Source organism: Dasypus novemcinctus, chromosome 9 (assembly GCF_030445035.2).
Source record: "Dasypus novemcinctus isolate mDasNov1 chromosome 9, mDasNov1.1.hap2, whole genome shotgun sequence".
In the NCBI taxonomy this organism is placed as follows: Eukaryota; Metazoa; Chordata; class Mammalia; order Cingulata; family Dasypodidae; genus Dasypus; species Dasypus novemcinctus.
This window is the reverse complement of record NC_080681.1, coordinates 89,776,002-89,803,561: the sequence shown is the minus strand read 5'-3', so window position 1 is coordinate 89,803,561 and position 27,560 is coordinate 89,776,002. Positions and strand designations below refer to the sequence as shown.

The 27,560-nt window shown below is 40.3% G+C and overlaps 1 protein-coding gene across 6 annotated transcripts in view; it reads left to right on the top strand.

The window, feature by feature from the left end:
- ST3GAL3 (ST3 beta-galactoside alpha-2,3-sialyltransferase 3) overlaps window positions 1–27,560 on the top strand; it is a 319,352-nt gene that overhangs the window by 172,514 nt on the left and 119,278 nt on the right. For all 6 annotated transcript variants that reach the window (XM_058303745.2, XM_058303747.2, XM_058303746.2 and 3 more), the window contains one exon: window positions 18,718–18,760. In XM_058303745.2, coding sequence (XP_058159728.1) covers window positions 18,718–18,760 — 43 coding nt within the window. The remainder of the gene's footprint in view (window positions 1–18,717; window positions 18,761–27,560) is intronic.

Genomic DNA, 27,560 nt, shown 5'->3' with positions numbered 1-27,560 from the left:
GTCACCTCCTCACAGAGGCCTTCCCAGACCGCTTTGTCTAAATTAGTTCACTCTTCTTACCTCTGGTTCTTCTCTGTCACCACATCTTCATTTCTTCTTAGCACTTATGCCTCTTTCAAATTATCTGTTTATTTACTTGCATGTAAATTATCTGTTTATTTACTTGCTGTCAGTCCCAGTAAAATGGAAGCTTCATTTGGCCAGGGACCTCTCCTGTCTTCACCACTGTTTCCCTGGTACCTAATAGTGCTTTGTAAATATTTGCTGAATGAAGAGTGAAAAATTAGAAAAAATAATGTCCATCACTTAATGCACAATTAAGGAATAAATAAAGAGCAGCACATCCATACAGTAGAACATTGTACAGTCACTAAAAATGATGATGCAGTTCTATTTTTATTGCCATGGAAGATGCTGAGGACATGTTAAGTGAATAAAACAGGAACAAATAGCATGTATGTAAAATTATATATGCACATTCATGTTCATATTTCTGCAAAGAGAGATTTCTGGAAAAATATTCACCAAAATGTTTGCAGTGGTTAACTTAAGGCAGCAGAGTTTTGAGTGGTTCTTACTTCATTGTTTTTTTTTTTTTTTAAGATTTATTTTATTATTCCCCCTTTCTCTGCTCTCTGTGTCCATTCACTATGTGTTGTTCTGTGTCTGCTTATATTCTCATTAAGCGGCTCTGGGAATCAATCCTGGGACCTTCCAGAGTGGGAAAGAGGCGATTACTCTCTTGCGCCACCTCTACTCCCTGTTCTGCTACATCTTCTTATTTGCTCTTCTCTGTGTCTCTTGTTGTGTAATCTTTCTGTGCCAGCTCTCCACGTCGGCCGGCACTCCTGCGCAGGGCAGCTTTCCCATGCAGGGTGGTATTTCCACTCAGGGCGGCACTCCTGTGCAGGATGGTATTCCCACGTGGGCCAACTCACTGCATGGGCCAGCTTGCCCTCCCCAGGAGGCCCTGGGCATCAAACCCTGGACCTTCAATATGGTAGACAGGAGCCCAATTGGTTGAGCCACATCCACTTCCCTTACTTCATTCTTTATGAGGTTTTTTGCATTTGGATTTTTACAGTGAGCATGTGTAATCTTTACAATGGAGAAAAATAAAACTATTTTTGCTTGAGGAGCAGAATTCATTGCTATATTTTGTTTAATAATTGCTTGTTGAGTATTTATGCCTTATCTATCCTGCTAGGTGGTAAGCTCCATGAAATTTAAGATATGAGCTACAGAGTAAGCCTTTTTTCCACCTTAATTTCTTGTACCAGCTGCTCTTTTGACATGCTGCCCCTCTTAATCCACCTGCAGTTTACCTCAAAATGACTTAGTATGGCCTGGACACGTCATATCAGGAATAGAAATTAATTCACTGCAGTGCCCAGCCCTAGACAAGTGCTATTTTCCCAGGACAGAAGTAGAAATGGGTGCAGTGACCTCTCTGGCTGCATTGGGGTGGAGCTTCTGCTATGGTGAGAGATTTCAGGGGCCCCTTCTATAGCCTGTGATCCTCTCACTCAGGGTCAGGAGGTTTGACTCGCCATTGCCCACCCCCTGCTCTCCCCACTGTTACCATATTGGAGAAGAGGATTGCTGTGCTCTGTTGGAGGGCTCAGAATCGTAAGGGATCTGTCTGATCAGGAGCTTCTCATGGGGACTCTCCTCCCCCTCCCAACATACAACCATTGGAGACTGGTTTTGAGTTTGTGAACCTCTAAGTTATTTTACTGGGTCAGTTAATTTAGTCTAGGTCAGTGAATTTTTCTGTGTTTATTTTATAAAATTGCTTTTCCTATTTTAGTTTGTCATTGATTAATTGATCCCACTTGGTGATTTATTTCCCTGACTTGAGGCGATGTGGGAGCTGTTTGCACTTTGGCCAGCAACTCTCAAGCCTTTGCTGCCTACCATGATTCATCGCTCCCCTGATGCAAATGTGGGCATGGCTAGGCCCTTTAGCCATCACCCTTGGAGCAAGGGGGGATAGCAGATAATTGCTCTCATGGCAGCTGCTTTCCTAATATTAAGGTCTGCTTTTATCATTTCCTCTTAGAGTCAGTTTGATGTAATGTAGAAAAAAATGCTTCAGAGTCAGATCTGGGTTGATTCAACAATATCTGAGTCAGGTGCTTATTGGTTGGGGATCTTGGCTCCATTTCCTGATCTGTAATATGGAAGTAATAATTACCTGTAGGGGTGTTCTAAGGATTATATTGAGAATGTAGGTGAGACCGGCATGAATACATAGTAGATACTCAATAAATAGTAGTTTTCTTAGTCTTTCCTTTAGTCAGGCATGTCTCACAGTCCGCTTGGAATCATTACTTCCTTCTTCTTCCACTCAAGCCGTGGGATGTATTACTTATGTTTAACAGTAACTTTGCCTTTTATTGGAGACTAAATGTTCCATATCTTCAGCAGATATGGGGGATATATTTTGATTAGGACAAGTCCTCATTCCATTAACCTTTATGCCCTTTGCACCTAGAAACTTGCCATAGATCAGAGACTGGAGCCAAAGACCTCTTTAAAGGTCTGGAGAGAGAGCTTCTTTTCTTGTGCAGTTAAGAGTTTTCTTTCCCAATGACCTAACTTGCCCATATGGCTTTTGTGTGTTATAATATGAAGCACTGTGATTTTCTGGCAGAACCAATCTCATTATCCCATAAAATACTAAACTTTACTGACCCTAATAATATTCCTCAAATGGTTCTTCATGGGAAATATGGGAAACTGAAATCATTATCAGTTATTTAATCAGCATCTGCAAAGACTAGCAACAGCTAATGGAAACTAGTGGTGCTATTTTAGAATGAAAAAAGGAAGTGAAACTATGAGACCAAAAATATCAGTAGCATTAGGCTCAGGATGTGCACCTCTGTTCTCTGAAATGCCTGAAATGCCATTCCTGGGCTCAGTGGCCTGAAGATGGGCGCTATAATAGGATGGTTGGTTTGGGGGAACATCTAGGAAGGTGTCCCTTCATCCTAGAGCAGGGTCTCACTGCATGGCACAGTGCTCCCAACCACTTACACATCTGAGCATAGGTAGAAAATGGGAATGGTTGTATGCCATACCAGGATAAACAGGAGAGGATTTAGGAGTGTCTGCATAGAACATTGTGAAACCATTGATAATTTCTTTAATGCTATAAAATTATGAAGAGCAAAATAAAATACAAAGTATTAAGGAATATATTAAAGTATGAATTACTATAAAGCAAAAATAAATCTTACCAAGTTTTATGCCCAAAAAGGCTTCACATAACTCCTGTCTAAGGCTTAGTAATGATGTTCTCTTCAAAAGTACTCAATTGTCATCATCAAATTTTGTCCACACAAGTAACTGATTTTAAAAATGCTTATTTTTTACACTCGTTCAAAAGTTCACAGCAGTTGAAATTCTGTGTAAAGAATCCAACAGCCCTTCCTTTTCTTTCATCAAAATTGTAATGTTGAAATTTCTTGTAATAGTGCAAATGGATTTCAAATCCAATAGCACTTGTTTATATCAAGTATTTCAAAATAGTATGAAAACATATTGCAGAATGCACATGCACTCTTAGAGCAGTCATCCTACAGCCAGCTGGAGACCGTAGAAGACTACACTGGCTGTATAGTCCACCTGCAGCTATAGCCCTGATGGTATTCCTAGAGGGCATCCAATCAGACCCTGCTTTGCCAGGCTTCCCTCAGAGATGCCCCGGACAAGGCTGTTTGTAGCCAGGTGACTTGTCCAGCCACCCTGAGGGCTAAGGGGATCAATATACATTCTCAGCACCCATTTGGGGTGCTGTGGTTTCACACGAGATGAGGTGCAGTGGAAAAGGATTGATGGTAGAAGATCAGGTCCGTCTGCAAGGTGAAGAAATGGCCTCTTTTCTGTCCCTTGAGAGTGGGGATGCTATTACGTGCTACAGACATTGCTGTGAAGGTGGTGAGAACCAGACCTCTCCCTAGGGTAGACAGTGAGTCAGTCCTCCCTGAACACAGTAGTCAGTTAACTACTGTAAAAATAGAAACTCAAACTTTAGAGTGGCTTTTCTCAAAGTATGATCTGTAGATACCTGGGCGTCCCCCAAGACCATGTCAGGGGCTCTTTGAGGGCAAAACTATTTTCATAATAACATTAAGACATTCCTTGCCTTTTTCACTGATGATTCAAAAGCAAGGGTGGGTGCTTATGCACTTCAATGCGAATCAAAGCAGTGGCACTAAACTACTAGTAGTCATTATTGTATGGTATTGTATGGTATAATATTGTATTGTATTTACTGCAACTCACAGTGAAAAATAAATTTAAAAGGCCAGTTTTACTTAAGAATGTCTTTCAGGAAGCAGTAAAATATATTAATTTTATTGAATCTCAACCCTTGAGTACACATCTTTTTAATATTTATGTATCATGAAATGGGATGCATACATAAAACATTACTGCTGTATACCAAAGTACAGTGGTTGCCTTGAGGAAAAACACTAGTGTGATTGTGTTACAAGCTGAACTGGTCACATTTTTCATGGAATACCGTTTTTCCTTGAAAGAGCAAACAAGCTTGACAAATCATATATTTTTTTTAGATTTTGGAATTTGGCAGGCACTTCCTTGAAAATCAGAGAAGTGAGCCTATCACTTCAAGGGAAACTGATAGTATTTTATTATTTAGTTTTACTGTGATAACATACATACAAAATGAAAATTCCCATTTTAACCAGCAAGTGTACAATTCATTGGTACTAATTACATTCACAGTGTTATGCCACCATCACCATCATCCATTACCAAAACTTTTCCATCAGCTCAAAACAAAACTCAATTCATTAAGCAATAACTCTCCATTTGTCCCTCCCCCTATCCCCTGGTAACCTCTACTCTACTTTCTATTAATTTGCCTATTTAGATAACTCATATAAGTGGAATTATACCATATTTGTCCTTTTGCATCTGGCTTATTTCACTTAGCATAGTGTTTTCAGGGTTCATTCATGTTGTAGCATGGCTAGAATTTCACTGCATTTTATGGCTGAATAATATTCCATGGTGTGTATATATCACATTTTGTTTATTCATTCATCTATTGATGGACACGAGTTGTTTCCATATTTTTGCTATTGTGAATAGTGCTGCTGTGAGCATTGGTATACAAGTATATACTTGAATGGGTGTTTTCATTTCTTTAGGGTGTATACCTAGAAGCAGAATTGCTTCTATATTTAACATTTTGAGGAGCTACCAAACTGTTTTCCACAGCAGCTGTGCCATTTTACATTCCCACCAACAATGTACAAGGGTTCCAATGCTTCTACATTCTCATCAGCCCTTGTTATTTTCCATTTTTTAAATAATAACCATTCTAGAATATGAAGTGGCATCTCATTATGGTTTTGATTTGCATTTCCCTAATGATTAATGATGTTCAGCATCTTTTCATGTGTTCATTGGCCATTTATATGCCTTCTTTGGATAGCTGACAGTATTTTGTTGCCATTGAAAAAATATGAGCATTCAAATGAAAATTAGAATTTTGGAAATCTTGTTTCTGCTTATAGTTTTCCAATACTTAAATTTTTAATTAAGTCAGAGAGAGAGGACACGACTTTATTTTATGTCCTCACAGGTGGTCAGTTTTCATAAATGTTTCATATATGTTTGAAAAGAAAATGCTTCTTCCATTTATTGGGATTAGGTCCTCTATATGTTGGTTCAAACTTACCAGTTGTTCTGTTCAGATCTGTTATATCCTCACTGATTTTGCAAACTTGAGTTTTCAGAGGTACATGTGTTTCCCATTATGACGACAGGAGACCTATTATATATTTCTCCTTAGAATTCTGTTAATTTTGTTTTATCTGTAGAGAGGTTTTGTCACTAGGTGCATGCCTACTTTGGCACATGGACCCCTTTTTCTTTATTCCCAAACTCTGAACGGTCTAGGAGTTAAAATGAGTCCCCCAGTATTCTTCCAAAATTTTTTGTACATCTTTTGCCGTGACTAAGACCAGATTTATTCCTTTTGAAGTGGCAATGGAAGTGGTGATGGTTAATTGTTAGAGACTTTTAAGTATCTGGAAAAAGCACTTTATGCATTCACAGTTCTGAATTGTTGCTACTGGCTTCAGGAGGAAAAGAGCAGAACTTTGCATCATCTATGCCACTTCTGGAGCCAGGCAAAGGATATGTATATGCTCCTTGGTCAGTGACTTTTGTAATCCTGGGCTTTCTAGCCTGGCTGAGGCAGGAAGCCTAAGCCACCAGACTAAACATTTCTCCTTTACTGCCCAGCTGCTGGCTTCCTGCTTTGATACCTGGGAGGGAAGTACCTTCAGTTGCTAAAAGAGCTACGTGAATGTAAACACATATTGTGCTTGGCTGACTTGGGAGCCCCAGAGTTTTCTGTCCTTATTATAGATTTGGTGTCAATGGACTATTGGTGAGACCTGGACTTTCCTTCCAGCTTCCCCAGAGGTGAAATGGCCCTCAAGTGTTGGTGCAGTCAAAATAGCATTTCCTTTGCAGAAGCTGAATTCACATGCAATTTCTCAAGAATACAATTGTATAATGAGAGATGCTCTAAGGTCTGTAGCCTTGTCCAACCCCAAGAGTAAAGAAATTCTCTTCCTTTATTCCCAGAGTATTATGGCTGTTTCTTGATCACATTCTCTTCCAGTTTACACTTCCTAAAGATTATGCTTAGGCTTTTGTGCTAGACCGGAGACTGTGAGGAAGCGCACAGATTAGACCATTAACAGTTACATGAATATGTGGCCGGGGTTGAGAATAGAGGATTTCAGGTAAGATCCCTGGTTGGGATGGAGATGGGGCAGTCACTGGTTACTCAAAAGGCTCAGGAAAGTCTTTGTGGAGAAGATTAAGTATCAAACTTTTATGAAGTATCAAACTTTTATAAATGTTGGAGGGATTATCTTGGCAAGTTGGGAGCTACTAAAGGGGAACCCCGAAGTAAAAGTAGCCAGAAACTGACATGTGTGTGGGGAAGGCATGAAATAAAAAAAGCGGCAGGCAGCTGTGCCAAGAAGAGCCAGGAGAGACTGTCCATAAGCAGATAACTGCCATGTAATCAGCTGGAGAGGCTGGGAGTACGCTCGTACTGCAGGCACCTACTACTGCTGCAATTGCCACTACCACCGTTGCCACCTCACAGGAAGGGGAGAAGGAAGACAGCGAACCCAGGTCTTTTGTATCTCGTACCTCTTTTGGTAGGGGCTGAGGGAATGGTTTAGGGCGATTCATTTGATTTCCTTAGTCATATGGTCATTCCATTCATTCTTGCATTTGCTTAGCACATTTTTGGAACACCAGCTCTGTATCAGACCCTTCTTTAGGTACTAGGGATACATAGGTTAGTCCCTACCTGTTAATAAGTTAGGATTGTTTAATTGGTAGCAACAGAGACTGACCCAAGCTAATATAAAAGAAAAAATAATGTACCAGAAGGATATGGGCACCCACAGAATCAAGTCTAGAGCCCTCAGAATGGTCGTGAAAGACAGCTCCAGCGTTCTAGATTGTGGTAACATTTGGTCTGTCTCTTCACACTTTTTTTTCCCTAGTGTCACTCAACTTAAGGAATAAAGAATCCAGTCAACCTAGCTTTTGTCAAGTGCCTGCCCTTTGGACAGGCAAATCCCATTGAGAGAGGAATAGTTACCTAAAGGACACTCAGAGTCTGTTTCTAAAAAGGGACAAAACACACATGTATTAGTCGGCCAAAGGGGTACTGATGCAAAATACCAGAAATTAGTTGGTTTTTATAAAGGGTATTTATTTGGGGTAGGAGCTTACAGATACCAGGCCATAAAGTATAAGTTACTTCCCTCACCAAAGTCTGTTTTCACATGGTGCAACAAGATGACTGGCGTCATCTGCAAGGGTTCAGGCTTCCGGGTTCCTCTCTTCCCAGGGCTTGCTTCTTTCCAGGCTTAGGGTTCCTCTCTTTCTGGAGCTCCAGCTTAAGGCTTCAGGATCAAACTCCAACATCAAGAAACCCTTAACTCTGTCCTTTACCATGCCCTTTACCCGTGAGTCCCCACCCACCAAAGAGTGGAGACTCAATGCCCTACTGGCACAAGAGGTTTACATAGTTACTTAATGAAGTAAACCTATGAATCTGGTATAATATAATATGCCCAGAGGAAAAGATCGTTTACAAACATAATCTAATATTTCTTTTTGGAATTCATCAATAATATCAAACTGCTACAACACATAACAGCTATGCAGTATAGACTCAGGGGCCAGTGATGGCAGAAATGCATTAAGTTCTATAAAACAGGTAGAGAACATAGACATGGGGCACTCAGCACTAACAGGTTAGGTCAAAGAAGGTGTAATTCATTCAACATTCACTTATTTAATGGCCAATCAACACAGCATTAGGTGCAGTGGATGCAGTTGTGAGGAAAACAGAAAAGCCTTAGTGAAACTTACAGTTAAGTGGAGGAGAGTCATCAGTCAGATAATCTGACAAAAGTATAATTACAAACTGGAATATGTGCTATGAGGGAAAAGTACCTACTGGAGGCCCAATCTAGACGTGGAGGTCAGGGTATGCTTTTCTAAAATAAAAAATGGACATTAGAATAAGGGTCTAAAGACTGAGAATGGATTAACCAAATAAAGAAGTGAGGACACATTTTAGAAGAAACTGCTTATAAGAAAAAAATCCTATGTTCTGAGAACTCATACCTTATTTAAGGAATGGAAATAAGGCCAGACTTTCCAAAGCACAGAGCATAAGGGAAAAAATAGTACAAGATAGGGCTGAAGGAAAGCAAATGTGGCTCAAGTGATCTGGCTCCTGTCTATCATATAGGAGGTCCAGGGTTTGATTCCCAGGGCCTCCTGGTGAAGGCAAGCTGGCCCAAGCGGAGAGCTGACCCACATGGAGTGCTCACCCAAGCAAAGTGCTGGTCCACACAGCTGGGCACAGCAAGATGATGCAACGAAAAGAGGCACAGCGGAGAAACAATAAGAGACACAGCAGATCAGGGAGCTGAGGTGGATTGCATGCCTCTCTCCCACTCTGGAAGATCCCAGCATCAGTTCTTGGTGCCACCTAAAGAGAAGACAAGCAGACACAGAAGAACACAAAGCAAAATGGACACAGAGAGGGAGGTGGACTTGACTCAGTGGTTAGGACGTCCATCTACCACATGGGAGGTCTGCGGTTCAAACCCCGGGCCTCCTTGACCCGTGTGGAGCTGGCCCATGAGCAGTGCTGATGCGCGCAAGGATTGCCCTGCCATGCAGGGGTGTCCCCCACGTAGGGGAGCCCCACATGCAAGGAGTGTGCCCCGTAAGGAGAGCCGCCCAGCGCGAAAGAAGGTGCAGCCTGCCCAAGAATGGCGCCGCACACATGGAGAGCTGACACAAGATGACACAACAAAAGAAACACAGATTCCCGTGCCTCTGACAACAACAGAAGCGGACAAAGAAGAACACACAGCAAACAGACACAGAGAACAGACAACCGGGGCCGGGGGGGTGGGGAATAAATAAATAAATCTTTTTTTTAAAAAATGGACCCAGAGAATAGACAGTAAGTGCAAAACAGTGAGGGGCGGGTGGGGGTGGAGAGGAATAAATAAATAAATCTTTTTTGAAAAAAGGATGGGGCTGGAAAGGCAGGCAGAAACCAAATCATGAAGTTCCTTATGGTACTAAAAAACATCTTGAATTTAGTTTTGGCAACAGCCGTATCCTAAGAATTTACCACGTGGGCAAGGTGAGTGAGGCCATTACAGACAAAGGAAATATTTGCAATAATCCTCAGGCATAAAAGATACTTTGAGAGAATTGTCAGAAGATGAGTCTGGGAAGACAGGTAGAGATTGCTGCTTAGTCTAAACAATGGTGAAGACTCAACCAAAAGCAATGGCAGTGGTAAAGGAAGGGGGATCTGTATTTAGAAATGAGAAAGATAGAGGATGTTATGGGTTGAATTGTGTCCCCCCAAAAAGATATGTCAGAGTCCCAACTCCCAGGATCATAGAATTTGACCTTTTGGGGAATAGGGTTATTGCAGCTGTAATGAGTTAGAATAAAGTTATACTAGAATAGGGTGAGCCTTGATCCAATATGACTGTTGTCCTTGTAAGAAGAGGAGAAGAAACAAAGACATACAGAAGAAGACCGCCATGTGAAGACTGGTGCTGAAAATGGAGTGATGCCGCCACTAGTCAAGGGATGCCAGATGTGACCAGTAACCTCCAAGAAACTAGGAAGCGGCGAGGAGGATCCTCTCCTAGAGCCCTCAGAGAGCATAGTCCTGCGGGCACCTTGACTTTGGACTTCTGGCCTGCAGAACTGCGAGGCAAAATAAACATCTGTTGTTTTAAGCCACCCAGTTTGTGGTAATTTATTATAGCAGCCTTAGGAAGCTAATGCAGGGGACATAAAAAATTTCTCTCTTGGAAAACTGGGTGGTAATTCCATTAGCAAAATAAAAGGACACATGAGTGGGGACGTGTAAGGTTACGTCTGATTTGCAACATTTTTAGTTTGAGGTAATATGGGTGATTTAGGGGCAATATTTAGGGAATCACCAGTTTGAAAAAGAGTTGGGGAAAATGTTTTAAGTGCACGTGCAAAGGCTTGGAGATGGTAAAGATACCTTGGAGGAAAATCAATTAGTTAAGTCTGGCCGGAGCATAGACTGTGGGGAGGGTGTGTGCAAGGAATCAAAAGATGTAGTTGGAATGGTCGCTATAGGCCAGATTGTGAAGGATCTTGTAAACCAAGGGACTGGTATTTATTTTGAGAACAATAGAGGACATTAAAAGGTTTTAGGCATGGTTGTGACATAACCATACTTATCTTATAGAAAGAGAACTCTAGTTACAGCATGGGGAATCTTTTAGGAACAGACTAGAGGCAGGGAAACCAGGAAGGAAGCTGTTACAGTAATAAATAAGCTAGTTTAGTCAAGAGCAGGAGAAATGGAGAGATGTAAGTGGATTTGAGACCCTTTTAGGAGGTGGAATTAAAGGAACATTGTACCTAAATATAAGAACCAAAACTACAAAACTCCTAGAAGAAAACATATGGAAGCATCTTCAAGAACTTTCCTAGACTTTAGACTTTACACCAACAAGGCAAGCAACAAAAGAGAAAACAGATAAATGGAACATAATCAAAATTTAAAACTTTCATGCATCAATGACTTCATCATGAAAGTGAAAAGACAACCTACAGAAGGGGAGAAAATATTTGGAAACCACATATCTGATAAGGGTGTTCATATATACAGTATATAAAGAATGGCTACAGTTTAACACCAAAAAGACAAACAACCAAATTTTAAAATGGGTAAAAGACTTGAATAGACATTTCTCCAAGGAAGATATAAAAATGATTTAAAAGCACATATCAAGCTGTTCAACATCATTAGGCATTAGAGAAATGCAAATCAAAATCAACAATTACCATTTCACACCTACTAGAATGGCTACTCTTTAAAAAATGGGTAATAACTGTTGGAGAAGATGTGGAGAAATATGAACACTTGTTCATTGTTGGTGGGAATGTAAAATGGTGCAGCCTCAAAAAAAAAAAAAAGATTGTAATAAATTAAATGAAATAAGACAGGAGGAATAAGGGAATTCTCTTAAGTTCCAAACCTGGGCAGCTGGGTGAATAGTGGTGCCATTCATTAAGGGAATATAGGAGGGAGATCCAGTTCTGGGTGTGTATGAGGTTGGTGAAGGTGAGCCTTATTTTGGGCATCCTGAATTTTACATGTCTGTAGAACATCAAAGCATAAATGTCCAGGTAACAGTTGGATATATAAGTCTGGAGCTCAAGAAGAGAGAGTTGGGCAGAAATGAGAGATTGGGTTCAGATACAATGGGAAGATAGTTAAGCAAGATGAAGGGTTAAGCAAGATGAAGGCTAGACTAAATAAGAAAAACGTGAAGAAAGAAGGGGAAAGGACTGAAAAAACAAAATATATGAAGAATTTTTTTCAGACATTGAACACAGACAGAACGGTACACTGATCTCTGAAAGAAGGGTAACAAATGAGGTTAGCTCTTAGAATTGCCCAAGCTATCTGCCTGGAGAGAGTTTCCAGACCACAGCACAAGAAAAGAGTACCTAAACAGAACTCAAGAGTCTTCCAAAGTTGAGGAAACAGGGTTGAAAATTCCAGGAGGTCAAAGCAGTTAGAATTCTTAGGGCAGAGTAACAGAGGGGGTAAAGCTGCAAAGAGGAGAGCCTTGCACAGGGAGAGACCTCCAAAGATCTGTCGAGGTCCCCTTGGGCTCCTCAGCTGATCAGCATATAAATGTGAAGAAACTCTCTAAGACTGGGGGAAGAACCACTGAAAAGGAGCAGGCAGAATAATTTCCAGAGCTTATACAGGGTTGGGAATCGTGGGAAAACTTCAAAATACTTCAGGCACTAGTTAGCATACTCAGAAGACTATTGTCTGAGTAGTGGACAAAATTAGCAATGGTGCAAAATTAGCCCTAAGCCACTAGACTGCTTTTAAAAGCCACAAAGATAAAGAAAGCCTTGAGAGGATCAAATTATTTCCAAGTAATTTATCTGCACCTCAAAAATATTTAAAGAAATACACAAATACCCTGCACCCAACAGAGTAAAATTCACGATGGTTGTCATTCAATAAAAAATTATCAAGCAATTCAAAGTAGCATGAAAATACAGCCCATAAAGAGAAAAAACTATCAGAAACAGGCTTAGAATGACACAAATGAAAGAATTGGTGGATAAGTACTTTAAAAATATCCCCTATGTTTAAGAAGGTGATGGAAAGCATGAGTGTATTAAGGAAAGACATGGAAGATATGTCATTTCATCAAGAGATGTAAAGTACAATGTCTGAAATGGTAAATATACTGGATGAAAAAAACAGCAGAAGAATAGTAATGAGCTGGAAGACATAGCAACAGAAACTATCCAAAATGAGACACAGAGAGAAAAATGACTGGGAAAAAAAAATAGGACAGGACATCAGTGAGCTGTGGAACTTGAAGCAGCCTAATACACTGTAATCAGAGTCTCTGAAAGAGAGGCGGGGAAAAAACTTGAAAAAATAATGGCATGTGAGAGAAAGAGCAGCCTCCCCTTAAGACCATCGGAAAAGCAGGGCTTGTAGAACAGACCTAGGCTTCAGTTCCAGCAGAAGATAGAAGGAGGTATGCCCAGGAGTTAGAACAGGGAGTCCAGAGGGCATTGTAAGAAGATTTTAAAGATTTATTTATTTTATTTTTCCCCCCTTCCCCTCCTCCCACCCTGCTGTTTTTGCTATATGTATTGCCTTCTCTTCTCATTTTCTCTCCTCTAGAATTCACCAGGATTTGATCCTGGAGATCTCTGATGGGAGAGAAGTTCCCTGTCAATTGCGCCACCTCGGTTCCTGGTTTCTGCTGTGCTTCACCTTGACTCTCCCCTTGTCTCTCTTTTGCTGCATCATCACCTTGCTGCATGACTCACTTGCATGTGGCACTGGCTCACCACGCAGGTACTCATGCAGGCACTCGTGTAGGTACTAGCTCACCATGAGGGCACTTGTGGGGGCACTGGCTTGCCATGTAGGCCTGCTTTCTCTTCTTCTTTTTCACCAGGAGGCCCCAGGGATCGAACCCAGGTCCTCCCATATGGTAGTCAGAAGCTCTATCACTTGAGCCACATCTGCTTCCCTGTAAGAAGATTTTATTTATTTATTTATTTTTTAAGATTTTATTTATTTCTCTCCCCTTCCCCCCACCCTGGTTGTCTGTTTTCTGTGTCTATTTGCTGCGTCTTCTTTGTCCGCTTCTGTTGTTGTCAGCAGCACGGGAATCTGTGTTTCTTTTCATTGTGTCATCTTGCTATGTTAGCTCTCCATGTGTGCAGCACCATTCCTGGGCAGGCTGCACTTTCTTTCCCGCTGGGTGGCTCTCCTTATGGGGCGCACTTCTTGCATGTGGGGCTCCCCTAAGTGGGGGACACCCCTGCATGGCAGAGCACTCCTTGCGCACATCAGCACTGCGCATGGGCCAGCTCCACATGGGTCAAGGAGGCCCGGGGCTTGAACCATGGACCTCCCATGTGGTAGACGGATGCCCTAACCACTGGGCCAAGTCCGCCACCCCTGTAAGAAGATTTTAAATAAGGCCTTGCATCAGGAAAGAAAAAACCCACAACAGAATGAGGGAAATAGAGATGATAAATGATCTAAGAACTAACCTTGGTCAGTGATCCCTTTTAACGGGGCCTTACACCTGTTCAGTTACACCTGGGACATGTAGGTAGCTTTAAGTTTTCCAAAGATGACTACTGCTGTTTCCAAGGGGCCCGTACTTACTCAGGACCACACATTTCTCCTTCTGACAAATGCTTCTTCTTAGAACAGCAGTGGGAGCTGGCATAAACTAGGCCAGTCCTAGCCCTTCCCCAGGAATTTTGCCCTTAGGAATAGAAAGACCAAGTCTCTGCCCCTCTTGGGTCGCAAAGCTGAAGATGTGCACTTGAAGGCTGCTCGTGGCCATGTTTCCTAATGGGACAAGATAGTCAGGGGAGAGCAGGGCTAACAGAGAGAAGGCTGGTGGCACTCCAGTCACTCGGTTGTCTCTGACGCTGTCTGCACTCTGGCCCTTTCTGCAGTCTGGTGATATGAACCATCAAACCTGGCCCCATTTTTCTAAGTTAGTGTAACCAGTGTGTTGATTGTGCAGGAAACATTGGGGAATAATAACAAATACCTTTTATTTTGTCTTCTATTGTCCCCTTAAAATGTTTTCATTGAGGGAAGTCCAGTAAATTTTTTGGAACCCCTGAGATAATAAAAGTCCCATGATGACACTGAGTCACCAATTCAGTAAAAATTAGAATGTCCAGTCTTATGTAATAGCCATACTTAAAAAAAAAAAAGATTTATTTATTTATCCCCCTCACACCCCCCTTATTGTGTGCTCTCTATGTTCATTTGCTGTGCATTCTTCTGTATCTGCTTGTCTTCTCCTTAGGTAGCACCAGGAACAGATCGTGGGACCTTCTGGAGTGAGAGAGGGGTGCCCAATCTCTTGCGCCACCTCATCTCCCTGGTCTGCTGCATCTCTTATTGTCTCTCCTCTGTGTCTCTTTTTGTTGCATCATCTTGCTGTGCCAGTTCTCTGCTTGGGCCAGCATTCCTGCACAGACCAGTACTCTGCTCCGGTCAGCTTGCCGCGCAGGCCAGCTTGCCTTAACCAGCAAACCAGGAGGCCCCGGGAATCAAACCCTGGACCTCCATACGGTAGACGGGAACCCAATTGCTTGAGCCACATCTGCCTCCTTGTAACTTTTGATTCATTCAATGCTACAGCCACTTCCTTTCCTTCCATTAGGACTTAGTAGCAGCAAGTGTCTGCCACAGGGAAGGGAAGGTGCCCTGCTTCCGTATTTATTTACCCCCTCCCCCAGTTGCTGGCTGCTGTTTCTGACCTCTTTGGGGTTGGTGGGGGAGAGCGAGAGAGAATGTGAGCAGAAAAAGACAGTGGTGTTAGCACTCTCAGGACTTGGCAGGTGTTTAAGCTGACTTGTGGGGTGCTTCTGTGGGTATTTTGGAGACCTCCTCCATCTTGGGAGCCTCTGAGCTTCAGTTCCCCCAAGGTAAGTGATGTACTCACTTCAGCCTTGTCACTCACTCCTGCAGCAACTAGAAAGTGAATGTCTGATTTTTGCTGAGGTCCTATCAACCTTCTGGGCAAATCTTTTGGAAAGAACCTAAAACAAGCCCATATTAGCTTATTCATGCATACTTTTCTGCAACTAATCCAAGGTGTGCAGGCCATTCTCAGTGCAGCTCTCTACTGTGGCCAGCCAGCACATCTCTTGTACTTTAACTTGTAAGGTACCAGTCATTCCACCATGTTGCCCTTATTTATGGGGTCGTATCCTAAGCTTTCTTCATCAGGCTTGAATGAGAGACAGGTACTACCTATTCTGACTCTTGAAGAAGTCCAGTTCATAACACATCTCCCTCCAAAGAAATTCTGTAAATCCCCTCTCCCTTAATCTCTAACAATACTTTATATTTAATGTAGGGAGAGGCTTCAGAATTTTATAACAAGTGTTCAGATACTTCCTTTGAGAATTTGCATCTTAGTCTAGCACCTTACTTTGGTGTCTAAAATTTACCATTTTAGAGGCTTAATTAAAACTTTCTTTTCAGCATCCTGTTACATTAATTTGATTTGTATTTGTGACCAAAGAAGCCTAATAACAGTAAACAAATATTAATAAAGTATCTACTGTATACAGCCTCAGAAGAGAAATGATCCCAGCCCTCGTGAGTTTCAAACTTTAGTCCACTGACTGAATCCTGCCCATAGACATATTTTAGTTGATCCATATAGTCTTTGAATTTTTCTCAAATCCATTGCCAATATTCGCAAACTGAGAGATTTCACCTAAAAATCCAGTTCCTGGCTTGAAAAAAATCAGATCTGGCAATGCTGTCCTGCATTGCTTCCTGGCGTAGCTAGCTGAGGCTGGTAGGGGCTGTCCCCTTGGACAGAGCATGTGGTCTCCTCAGGGACTGCTTTCCCTCTTGTCTCTGTGACACTGAAGCCAAATGTCAGTTGCCACTTAAGATTGGGCTCACATAGTTACTTTTTCTATAGTAAAGAATAAAATGAAATATTTCTGGTACTCATGTCTCTTAACAAAAGAGAAAACAAAAGATAGACCAAGAGAGCCATGGTGTGTCTAAAGCAATTTCTGTAGAAATGCGACATGTTCTTACATGCTTAATCAGTGTGTATGTGTGTGTTTGTGTGCACACCTGTGTATATATGTGTAAAATAAAACTTAAGATGCCACTGGAAAATAAACCATAGAGATAATTAAAGTAACTACAGAAAAGATGTGTGACAAAAAAACAGTGAATTGAAAGAAAGACATTTCAACTGGGTTTGTGTTTTAACGCAACTGAAATAACTTGCATGAGCTGCAATGAAAGGGATATCACACTTGCACACTTCCCTCATTTATGTTATGTTCTTGCTTGACCCCTGACATTTGAGTTTGCAGCAAAGGAGAAAAACATTCTCTGGCCTCTCTTGAAGGAATCAGCCACATCATGGATTCATTGTACTTCCAAGAGTCTTAGGATCTGATGAGCAGAGGCAGGATAGCGGTCCCAAAGCTACTACACTATGACCAGCCAGTTGATAAGGTTTTCTTTGTCATGGAAGGATTAAACAGAATTATTTGAAAGAGTGTTAAACTTTGAAACAAACTCTTTTTACAATTTGTATTCTTAGATTATTTTTTTGTTGGAGACTTTTTTTCTTTTCTTAGTGAGTTTTTTAAGTTCTTGATGTATTAAGCAAAGTCTCTCATCCATTTGTCTGAGTTAAAGCAAAACCAGACTTATTTTGAGCAAAGGTGTCCACTTGCCAAGGGTATTCTCTTGGGAGGCAGCCTTCTGAATTATGTGTCCTAGTTGGTCTCATCAAGTTTAAGATTATTTAAGCTCTGACTGTAGATCTTCTGATTGTGAAAGTGCAGGAGACCTTCCAGAATGGTTCCTGTGAGGTACTTTGTCAGCATGTATAACTTCTGTGTCTTGGCCATTCAATGCTTATTAAAGGCCGAGTTCCTTGAAAGCCTAGCTGCCTGATCTTTTTCCATCCAGTTATTCTGTTTTATCGTTAAGGTAAGCCAGGCCAGAGGAGAACTGCATTAATAACCAGTTTATTTTAGCACATCCTCTCTAAAAACACACACCTTACAATCACTGTGCAAAATTATTATTTTTTTTAACCCTTTGAAGCTTGTATCAGTTTCCTTATCCAGGTATTTTTGAAGAGCCAGAGGAAACTTCCCTCCAGGATTTATACCAGAAATAGCTGTGATTCTCCTGTTTTATCTTATCTTATGGGCCCTGAACCATGAATTCTCTGATTTGCACTGTGTTTCAGTTGTGAGAAATGTTGAGAACAGATCCTCCAGCAAGCACACAGCACCTTAGGGCCTCCTTTTTTTGATTTACTTCTTACCCTGCTACATTTTTTTTCTATCTTTTTTCCCATTTTGGACCTAGATTCCTTCCTTTTTAAATCTTGTATTTCATACAATTTTATGAAACTGCTTCAGCTCCATTTTAGAGTAAGGCAAGATATAAAGAACTTAAGTTTAGTTGTGAATTATTTATCATTTATTGCAAACATCTTATCAAATTGTTTTTAAATTTTATTTTAAGTTTTTTACTCTTTATGTAAGCAAATCTGTAAGTTCTTTGATTTTCATGAAGAGAATTGTCGCTTTGGATTTGAGGACCCCTTGGCTGCCATATCTTCACACCAATAGTTAACAGAACTGATGCAGCAAAAATTGTGCTAAGACCTTAGAGTTAGCAGGAATTGCTCTTCTCCCTGTTACTTCTCCAGGGGTCAAGTTTTGTGGTTTGCTAAATTTCAGTTTCAAGTACCAGATTTATGCGGGATGGCAGTTATATGCCACCAAAGGGCTGGTGTGCCTAGAAGCCTACAGAAACACCTAGTCCTCCACATACTGGATTTCAGCAGGTGCTTGGTGACTTAAATTTAGTTGTGGCTTAGGTATTTGGTTCATTGGAAAGTTGGATTGTGTCCTTTCCCAAGGGCTGGCTGTCACTGTGGTCTAGGTCTGGGGAGTACAATCTGCAAGTGTCAGCAATGGCTTGGTTTCAGTGACATTTTCTGCTTTTCTTTTCTTTTTCAGAGTATGATCGTTTGGGCTTCCTCCTGAAGCTGGACTCTAAACTGTGAGTAAAATGAGAACATGTCTTGACTCTGGTAGAGAGTTCTATGAGAGCTGGGGTCTAACTTTGAAGGCTCATCTCTTCACCCCTGTGTTGGGGATTCCCTGGACCATCTGTCAGCAGTATCTTGAGGCAGAGGCCCAGAGAAGGTGGGATTGTGGTACAAACAAAAGGCCTTAGATTTGACTCATCAGGACAGCTCATTATAGAAATGGGACACTGCTAGGAGTCTGAGGGACAGAGAGGCTCCAGAAGCAGCTTCTGGCTACAGAGTGGAGGATGGTTGGGTCACAGCAGAAGGCAGAATAGTCTTCAAAAATGGCTCTGCAGCCTGGCACTCAAAACCTTCTACGATCTGGCTTCTGCCTTCCTCTCCAGCCTCACCTCTGTCACTCTCCTACAGGTAAATTCTTCTCTCCTCTACCTTTGCATATGCTGCTATCTGTACCTGAAATTCCCTTTCCTTGCTGGTTCACTTAGAAAACTCACAAAGTTAATTATCTCTTCCTCTGTGCTTGCTTTGAATTTTTCACTTCTGTCATCAATTATCTCGTTATATTGTAATTAGCTATATAATAATTATTAATTTATTAAGAGCACAGGCTTGGAGCCAGGCAAAGCTTGATTCAAATCCCAGATTGCCATTTACTCTCTATGATTTTTGGCAAGCTACTTAACCACCCTGAGCCTCAGTTTCATCTGTAAGATGAGGACAATATACTTATCTCACTGGATTTTGTTGTAAGGATTTAATTGAAATGATTAATTCATAGGAGACCTTCAAGTACAGGGTATCTAATCCTTCTGGATCTTGCCCTGTTCTGGCCTTCTTAGCACCTACCTAGACAGTACTTGTAAATGCCTGGATGGATGGATGGATGGATGGATGGATGGATGGATGGGTGTTAGATGGATGACTGATATACCTCCCTCATTTGACTGGGATGCTTTGAGATGAGACACTATCTACTCTGTGTGTTCATGCCCTGTGCAGGACCTCTAACTTGGTAGGTGCCCAATAATTGCTTGCTTGCTAACTTACCTTACCATTACTGTGGGCTCCTTTCTGGTATTAGTCATCTTTGTATAATTGTGCCTCCTGTCCTGTGCCACAAAGAATCTTGGAAAATCAGAATTGTGACCACTGGCTCTGCATAAGGCTTTGACCACATCTGCTTCTGTTGGTGACTCCCCCACCTAGGTATAAGATATAAAACTCAGAGCTGTTTGGCATTCCCACTGAATTGTCTGGAACCTGCCCCTTTTCCTACAATCTGGCCTCTTGGCTCTGGTGCCTCATACTATGAGTTCAGGCATCTAACTCTCCCAGCAATTGGATATATTAAAAACATACATGGGAGAAGTGGTCTGCTCCTTACACCAAGGTAGTAGAGACATGCAGGCCATATATTAATATCTGGGGCACGGACTTAATTGTTATAGAAAGCCACAGGCTTCACTCTTAGAAAATGCTTAATTTAGTTCTCTGAGTAAAGAAACAAATCAAGTGCCAGCCATAAGCAAAGCGAATGTCACCAGAATAGAAGGGATATAGTAATTACTAAGTTGAATCACACTGATGAACAAAAGACATGTTATCTAGGACATGTTAACCATAGTATTTATTTAAAGTGTCTTCAGCAGGGAAAGGAGGAGAGTTAGGAGGACATTCCTGCCTGCTGGTATAGAATGGGCCATAATGTAGCTTTCTGTTGTGTACCAGGCTGGTTGCATAAACCATTTCAGTTGATTTTGGTCTGTAGTCCAAGGAATTGGCTTGACCTTATTTGATTTAACTCTCAAAGGTACCAGCTAGAACTTCCTTGCCTCTTGCTGCAAAGTTGTCTAACCCAGTGCTATCGTCAGAAAGAAAACAAAACAAAACAAACTAGGTGGGAAAGATTTCTATCTGTTCCCAAGTTAAGGATTCTGCTTTTGGAGGGCAACCTCAGCAACGTTCAGCTCTCCCTTATGGAGTCATTCTCTGGTTGTGCTGTGTTCTCTATCTGATATAAAGGAAAGGATCCAACCTTGGGTCACAATTGCTTGGTGTAAATTCTGCATCACAGAATTAAGTATTATATAACCTTGGATAATTCGTTTTCTCTCCTTGGATCTCAATTTTTCCCTTACAAAAAATGTAATCATAACACCTACTTCCTAAGGTTTTATGAAGAGTAAAAGAAAGAGTTCTATAAAGTATGAATAAGTATACAAATGCAAAGATTTCTTCTTATTTATCTTAACTGGGATTCATTCAGCTCCTTGACTACAAGGATTCATGTGTTCTGGACATTTTTCAACTATTCTTTCTCTAAATATTGCCTCTGCCTCACTCTTTCTCTACTCTTCTGGAACTCTGATTATGTTAGTGTATGAAGTGTATGTTAGATTTTCTCATTCTAGCCTCCGTGTCTATTAACTTCTCTTCAGTGCTTTCCATATTTTGATTGTCTCCACATTAAACTGGAACCCCAAAGGACTCAGGGAAGGATAAACTAGAACTAAACCTGCATCCCCAAACCAGGAATGCAAGAAAGGTTATAATAGCTCTGAGCAGATCAGGACAAAAAGTTAATAAAACAAAAACTCCTTTTTTTTTTTAAGATTTATTTTACTTATTTCTACTCACACACAGACACCACACTCCCATTTCCCCCTATCTGTGTCCATTATCCATGTGTTCTTCTGTGTTTGCTTGTATTCTCATTAGGCAGCTCCGGGAACCGATCCTGGGACCTTCCAGAGTGGGAGAGAGGGGATTACTATCTTGTGCCATCTCAGCTCCCTTTTTTGCTGCTGCTTCTTATTTTCTCTCCTCTGTGTCTCTTGTTGCATCATCTTGCTGTGCCAGCTCTCCACGTTGGCCAGCACTCCTGCATGAGGCAGCTTTCCCGTGTGGGATGGCATTCCCACGCAGGGTGGCACACCTGCATGGGGCCTCATTCTCATGTTGGCTGACACTCTGCATGGGGGGCCAGCTTGCCATGTGGGCTAGCTTGCCCTTACCAGGAGTCCCTGGGCATCAAACCCTGGACCTCCTATATGGTAGACGGGAGCCCAATTGATTGAGCCACATCCATTTCCAGAAACAAAAACTCTTGGTATTTGCAGCCAGAGTTCTCATATCTCAGGTGACCCAGGGAAACTCAAGACATGAACTCAGTTTAAAGCATCACAGACTGGCAATTCCTCTAAGCATCAGGTAGAAGCAAATGCAAACCCTCTCTGGAAGAAGGCATATGAATTCTTCACTTTTCAAGGAAATGAGCATCTCACAGCAAAATAAATAAATAAATATACAGGCAAGCAATCAAGCATACAAGGAAACAAGATTCCATTAGTGAGAACCATGAAAATCAACAAAAATAGAAAGAGTCCCACAAAGACTTCTGAAATTAGAATTACTAGACACTACTTGTAAAACAATTATGCATTCTATATTTAAAGAAATAAAAGACAAGATTGAAATATATACATAAAAAGTAAAATGTTAGATGTGAAAAATACAGTAACCAAAATTTAAAAGTCAATAGAAGGGTTTAGCAACAGATTCGATACAGATAAAGACAGAGTTGGTGAACTGGAAGATAAACCAGAAGAAATTATCTACTACAGGGTTTGGCAAACTTTTTTTGTAAAGGGCCAGATAGAAATATTTTAGGCTTTGGGGGTCATATGGTCTCTGTTGCAGCTACTCAACTCTGCCACTGTAACTTGAAAGCAGCTATAGACAGTACATAAATGAATGAGAGTGGCTATATTCCAATAAAAGTTTATTTACGGACAGTGAAATTTGAATTGCACATAATTTCTACATGTCATGAAATGTTATTCTTCTTTTTTTCCCAGCCATTAAAAAATATAAAAGATGTTCTTAACTCACAGACTATATGAAAAACAGCTGGTGAGTCAGATTTTATCTAGAGATCAGATTTGGCCAAAACTGATGGAGAATGCAGCACTGAGATATATCTACTTGAGAATTGTCTCCCCACTCCATGAAAGTTATGTAGAAATACTCTTGAAATATCTCTTATGTTCAATGATATTTCAGAAGTCTGGAAATAGACTGTTTTAGTTTCTAGGTTGCTCAGTCAAATACCATGAAATGGGTTGTATTAAACAACAGAAATTTATTCACTCATGGTCTGAGGCTGGGTCTTTTCCCAAAGACTGAGTGGAGTTCTGGGGCTGGCTTCTGGCAATCCTTGGTCCTTAGCTTGCCACATGACAAGGTACATGGTGGCATCTCTAGTCTCTCCCTTCTCTTCCAGGTTCCTCTTGATGTTCAGCCTCTTGCTTCTTGCGCCTTTCTCTCTGTCTGTCTGAATTTCACTCCACTTATAAAAGACTCCAGGAACAGGAGTAAGACTTATCCTGAATGAGGTGGATCACACTTTAACTGAAATAACCTCATCAAAGGTCCTGGTACATACAGCTTCACAGTACCACAAAAATGTCCATGTTTTCTGTCTTCACTAAATTCTTTTAATTATGTCTCTGTGGAATAAATAAATTGCTTTATATTTTCTTTGAGAATTCAGTGCTGCTTATACCTACGTGACAAAACCACTTGTCAGTGCTATGAAAATTATTCAAAATACTTAAGTGCAGTGAGCTGCACAAAACCTTGTCTTTTAATTGCAATTAATAATTCTATATTTAGCTTCCCAAGGAATTGGCAAACTGTCCTCTATAGTGACTGCACCATTTGATATACCCACTAGCAATAAATGAGTATTCCTATTCCTCTGCATTCTCTCCAACACTTGTAATTTTCTGTTTTATAATATTATCTGTTCTACTGGGTGTGAAGTGAAATCTCATTATGATTTCATTTGCATTTCCCTAATAGCTAGTGATGTTGAGTATCTTTTTATGTGCTTTTTAGCCATTTGTATATCTTCTTTGGAGAAATGTCTATTCAAGTCTTTTGCCCATTATTTAACTGGATTTTTTGTCTTTTTATTGTTTAGTTAAAGGATTTCTTTATATATTCTGGATATTAAACGCTGATTGGATGTGTGATTTCCAAATATTGTCTCCCATTAAGTAGGTTGTCTTTTCATTTTCATTATAAAGTCCTTTGATGCACTAAAGTTTTTAATTTTGGGAGGTCCTGTTTATCTATTTCTTCTTTCATTGCTTGTGTTTTGGGTGTAAAATCAAAGAAACCATTGCCTAATACCAATAAGATTCTGAAGATGCTTCCCTACATTTTCTTCTAGGAGTTTTATAGTGTTGGCTTTTGTATTTAGGTCTTTGATCCATTTTGAGTTAATTTTTTATATGGAAAAGATAGGGGTCCTCTTTCATTCTTTTGCATATGGATATCCAGTTCTCCCAGCACCATTTGTTGAAGAGACTGTTCTTTCTCAAATGAGCAGACTTGGCAACCTTGTCAAAAATCAATTGGGGGACATGGATATGGCTCAAGCAATGGGCTCCTGTCTACCATGTAGGAGGTCCAGGGTTCATTTCCCAGGGCCTCCTGGTAAAGGCAAGCTGGCCCATGTGGCAGGCTGGCCTGAGCAGAGAGCTGGCCCATGCAGAGTGCTGGCCCACACAGGAGTGCTGGCCCGCATGGATTGCCGGCCCATGCAGAGAGCTGGTGCAACAAGATGATGCAACAAGAAGAGACACAGAAGACATGCAGCAGACCAGGGAACTTAGGTGGCACAAGAGATTGAATGCCTCTCTCCCACTCTGGAAGGTGACAGGATTGTTTCCCAGTGCCAATTTTATTTTAGCAGTATTTTGTAGTGTGCTGTTGTACAAGTTCTTTACATCTCTGGCAGTTTGAGATTATTTATGAATTCCAAAAAGAGAAAGGTTATGTTTATAAACTAATCTATACCTCTGGGTGTGATGCCCTTTGATTATAGAGGGATCTTTGATTAGATTACCTGTTAAGATTGCTTTGAGGGCTTTTTGATTCTACCAAGTCAATAAGGTGTGACTCAGACCTTAGTTGGTCTGATATAAATGGACAGTCACACAGACAGGTGGATACACATGGAAGAGAGAGCTCTGCCATTTTTTATCTGGCCATATGACAAAAAGAAGAAGGCTTAAACAGCTGAAACCCTAGGAAGAGATGAGACATTTTGCCTGATAGCTTACAGCTAATATTTGGAAGAAAGCAGAACCAAGACTGATATAGGAGCCCTGGAAAGAAACAAACCCTATGCCGAGAGAGAGGACTTCACTTAAGCACAAAGCTTTGAGAGGCTGGGCCCATGGAGCCTCCAGAGGAAGAGGAAGCCCAGAGGGGCAGACAGAGACCAGCCAGAGATGGCAACCATCTTGCTTCAACATGTGGCGACTGACTTTGGTGAGAAAGCAACCCTGAATTGGACTTTTTGAGGCCTTGTAACTGTAAGTTTTTAACCCAAATAAATACCCTTTATAAAAGCCAACAGATTTCTAGAACTTTGCATTGGCATCCCTTTGGCATACTAACACAACATTCTTTCCTAAATTTATTCCTAGGTATTTATTTTGGTTATATTGTAAATAGAATTTTAAAAAATTTCATCCTTAGATTGCTCATTACTAGTATGTAGAAACACTACTGATTTTTGTGTGTTGATCTTGTACCCCATCACTTTGCTGAATTTGTTTATTAGTTCTCATAGCTTTGTTGTAGGTTTTCCAGGACTTTCTGTTTATAGGATCATGCCATCTGTAAATAATAAAAGTTTGACTTTTTCCTTTCAAGTTTGGATCCTTTTATTTCTTTTCTTGCTTAATTGCTCTGGCTAGAACCTCCAGTACAGTGTTGGATAACAGTGGTGACAGTGGGCATCCTTGTCTTCTCTCAGACCTTAGAAGGAAAGCTTTCAGTCTTTCACCATTGAGTATGTTAGCTGTGGGTTTTCACATATGCCTTTAATCATGTTGAAGAAATTTCCTTCTATTCCTATTTTTCTAAGTGCTTTTATCAAGAAAGGATGCTTAATTTTGTCAAATGACTCTTCTATGTTAATTGAGATGATCAGGTGGTTTTTTTACCTTCATTTTGTTAATGTGTTGTATTATACTAATTAATTTTCTTATGTTGAACGAAGCTTGCATACCTGGGATAAAAGCCACTTAATCATGGTGAATAATTCTTTTGATGTTGCTGTTGGATTCTATTTGCAAAGTATTTTGTTGAGGATCTTTGCATCTATATTCATAAAAGAAATTGGTCTGTACTTTTCCTTGTAGTATAGTATCTTAATCTGACTTTGGAATGATAGTAATTTTAGCCTCAGGAATGAGTTAGGCAGTGTTCCTTCCTCTTCAACTTTTTGGATAGTTTGAGCAGCATTGGTATTAATTCTCCTTGGAATGTTTAGTAAAATTCACCTGAGAAGCCATCTGGTCATATAACTTTCTTTGTTGGGAAGTTTTTGATGACTGATTCAATCTTTTGCAATTAGTCTGTTGAGATCTTCTATTTCTTCTAGTGTAGTTTATTTATTTGCATCTTCTCTTTTTTTTTCTTCATTAGTCTAACTAAGGAGTTGTTAATTTTATTGATATTTTCAAAAAAACAACTTTTAGTTTTGTTAATTCTCTCTATGGTTTTTTACTCTCAATTTCACTTATTTTCTCTTACTTTTGTTATTTCTTTCGTTCTGCTTTCTTTGGAGTTAGTTTGCTATTCTTTTTCTAGTTCCTCCAGTTGTGCAGTTAGGTCTTTGACTTTAGCTCCTTTGGAAAAAAAAAAAATGTAAGTGTTTAGGACTACAGATTTCCCTCTGAGCACTGCCTTTGCTGTGTCCCTTAAGTTTTGATATGTTGTATTCTCATTTTCATTTGTCTCAAGATATTTACTGATTTCCCTTGCAATCTTTTCTTTGAGCCACTGATTGTTTGAGAGTGTTATAGTTCAGGATATTTCAGTATATATTCAGTATATTTGTGGATTTTCCAGTTCTCTGCCTATTACTGATTTCCAGCTTCATTCATGGTCAGAGAAATTGATTTCTATAATTTCAATCTTTATATTTAGTAAGACTTGTTTTGTGACCCTACATTTTGTCTGTCTTGGAGAATGATCCATGTGCACTTAAGAAGAATGTGTATCCTCCAGTGTGGGGGTAAAATGTTCTGTATATGTCTTTTAGGTCTAGTTCAGTTATCCAAGTTCTCTGTTTCCTTATTGATCTTCTATCTAGATGTTCTATCTATTGATAAGAGTAGTGCATTGGAGTCTCCAACTATTATTGTAGAAATGTCTCTTTCTCCCTTCAGTTTTGCCAGTGTTTGCCTCATATATTTTCAGGCACCATGGTTAGGTGCATAAATATTTATGATTGTTATTTTTTTCTTGGTGGGTTGTCCCTTTTATTAATATACAGTGTCCTTCTTTGTCTCATAGCAGTTTTTCACTTAAAGTCTATTTTGTCCAATATTAGTATAGCTACCCCAGCTCTTTTTTGGTTATTATTTGCATGAAAAGTCTTTTTCCATCTTTTCACTTTCAATCTATTTATGTCTTTGGGTCTAAGGTGAGTCTCTTGTAAACAACATATAGATGGATCTTGTTTTTTTGTCCATTCTGGCAATCCCATGTCTTTTGATTGGGGAGTTTAATCTGTTAACATTCAGCATTATTACTCTAAAGGCAGTACTTACTTCAGCCATTTTGTCCTTTGGTTTTTATATATCATATCTCTTTTTTTTACTCTCCTTTCCTTTATTGCACCCTCTTTTTCTGTATAGTTGATCTTTTGTGATGTATGTAACTGATCCCTTTCTCATTTCTTTTTCTGTATATTTTTAAAATATTTTCTTTGTGGTTACCCTA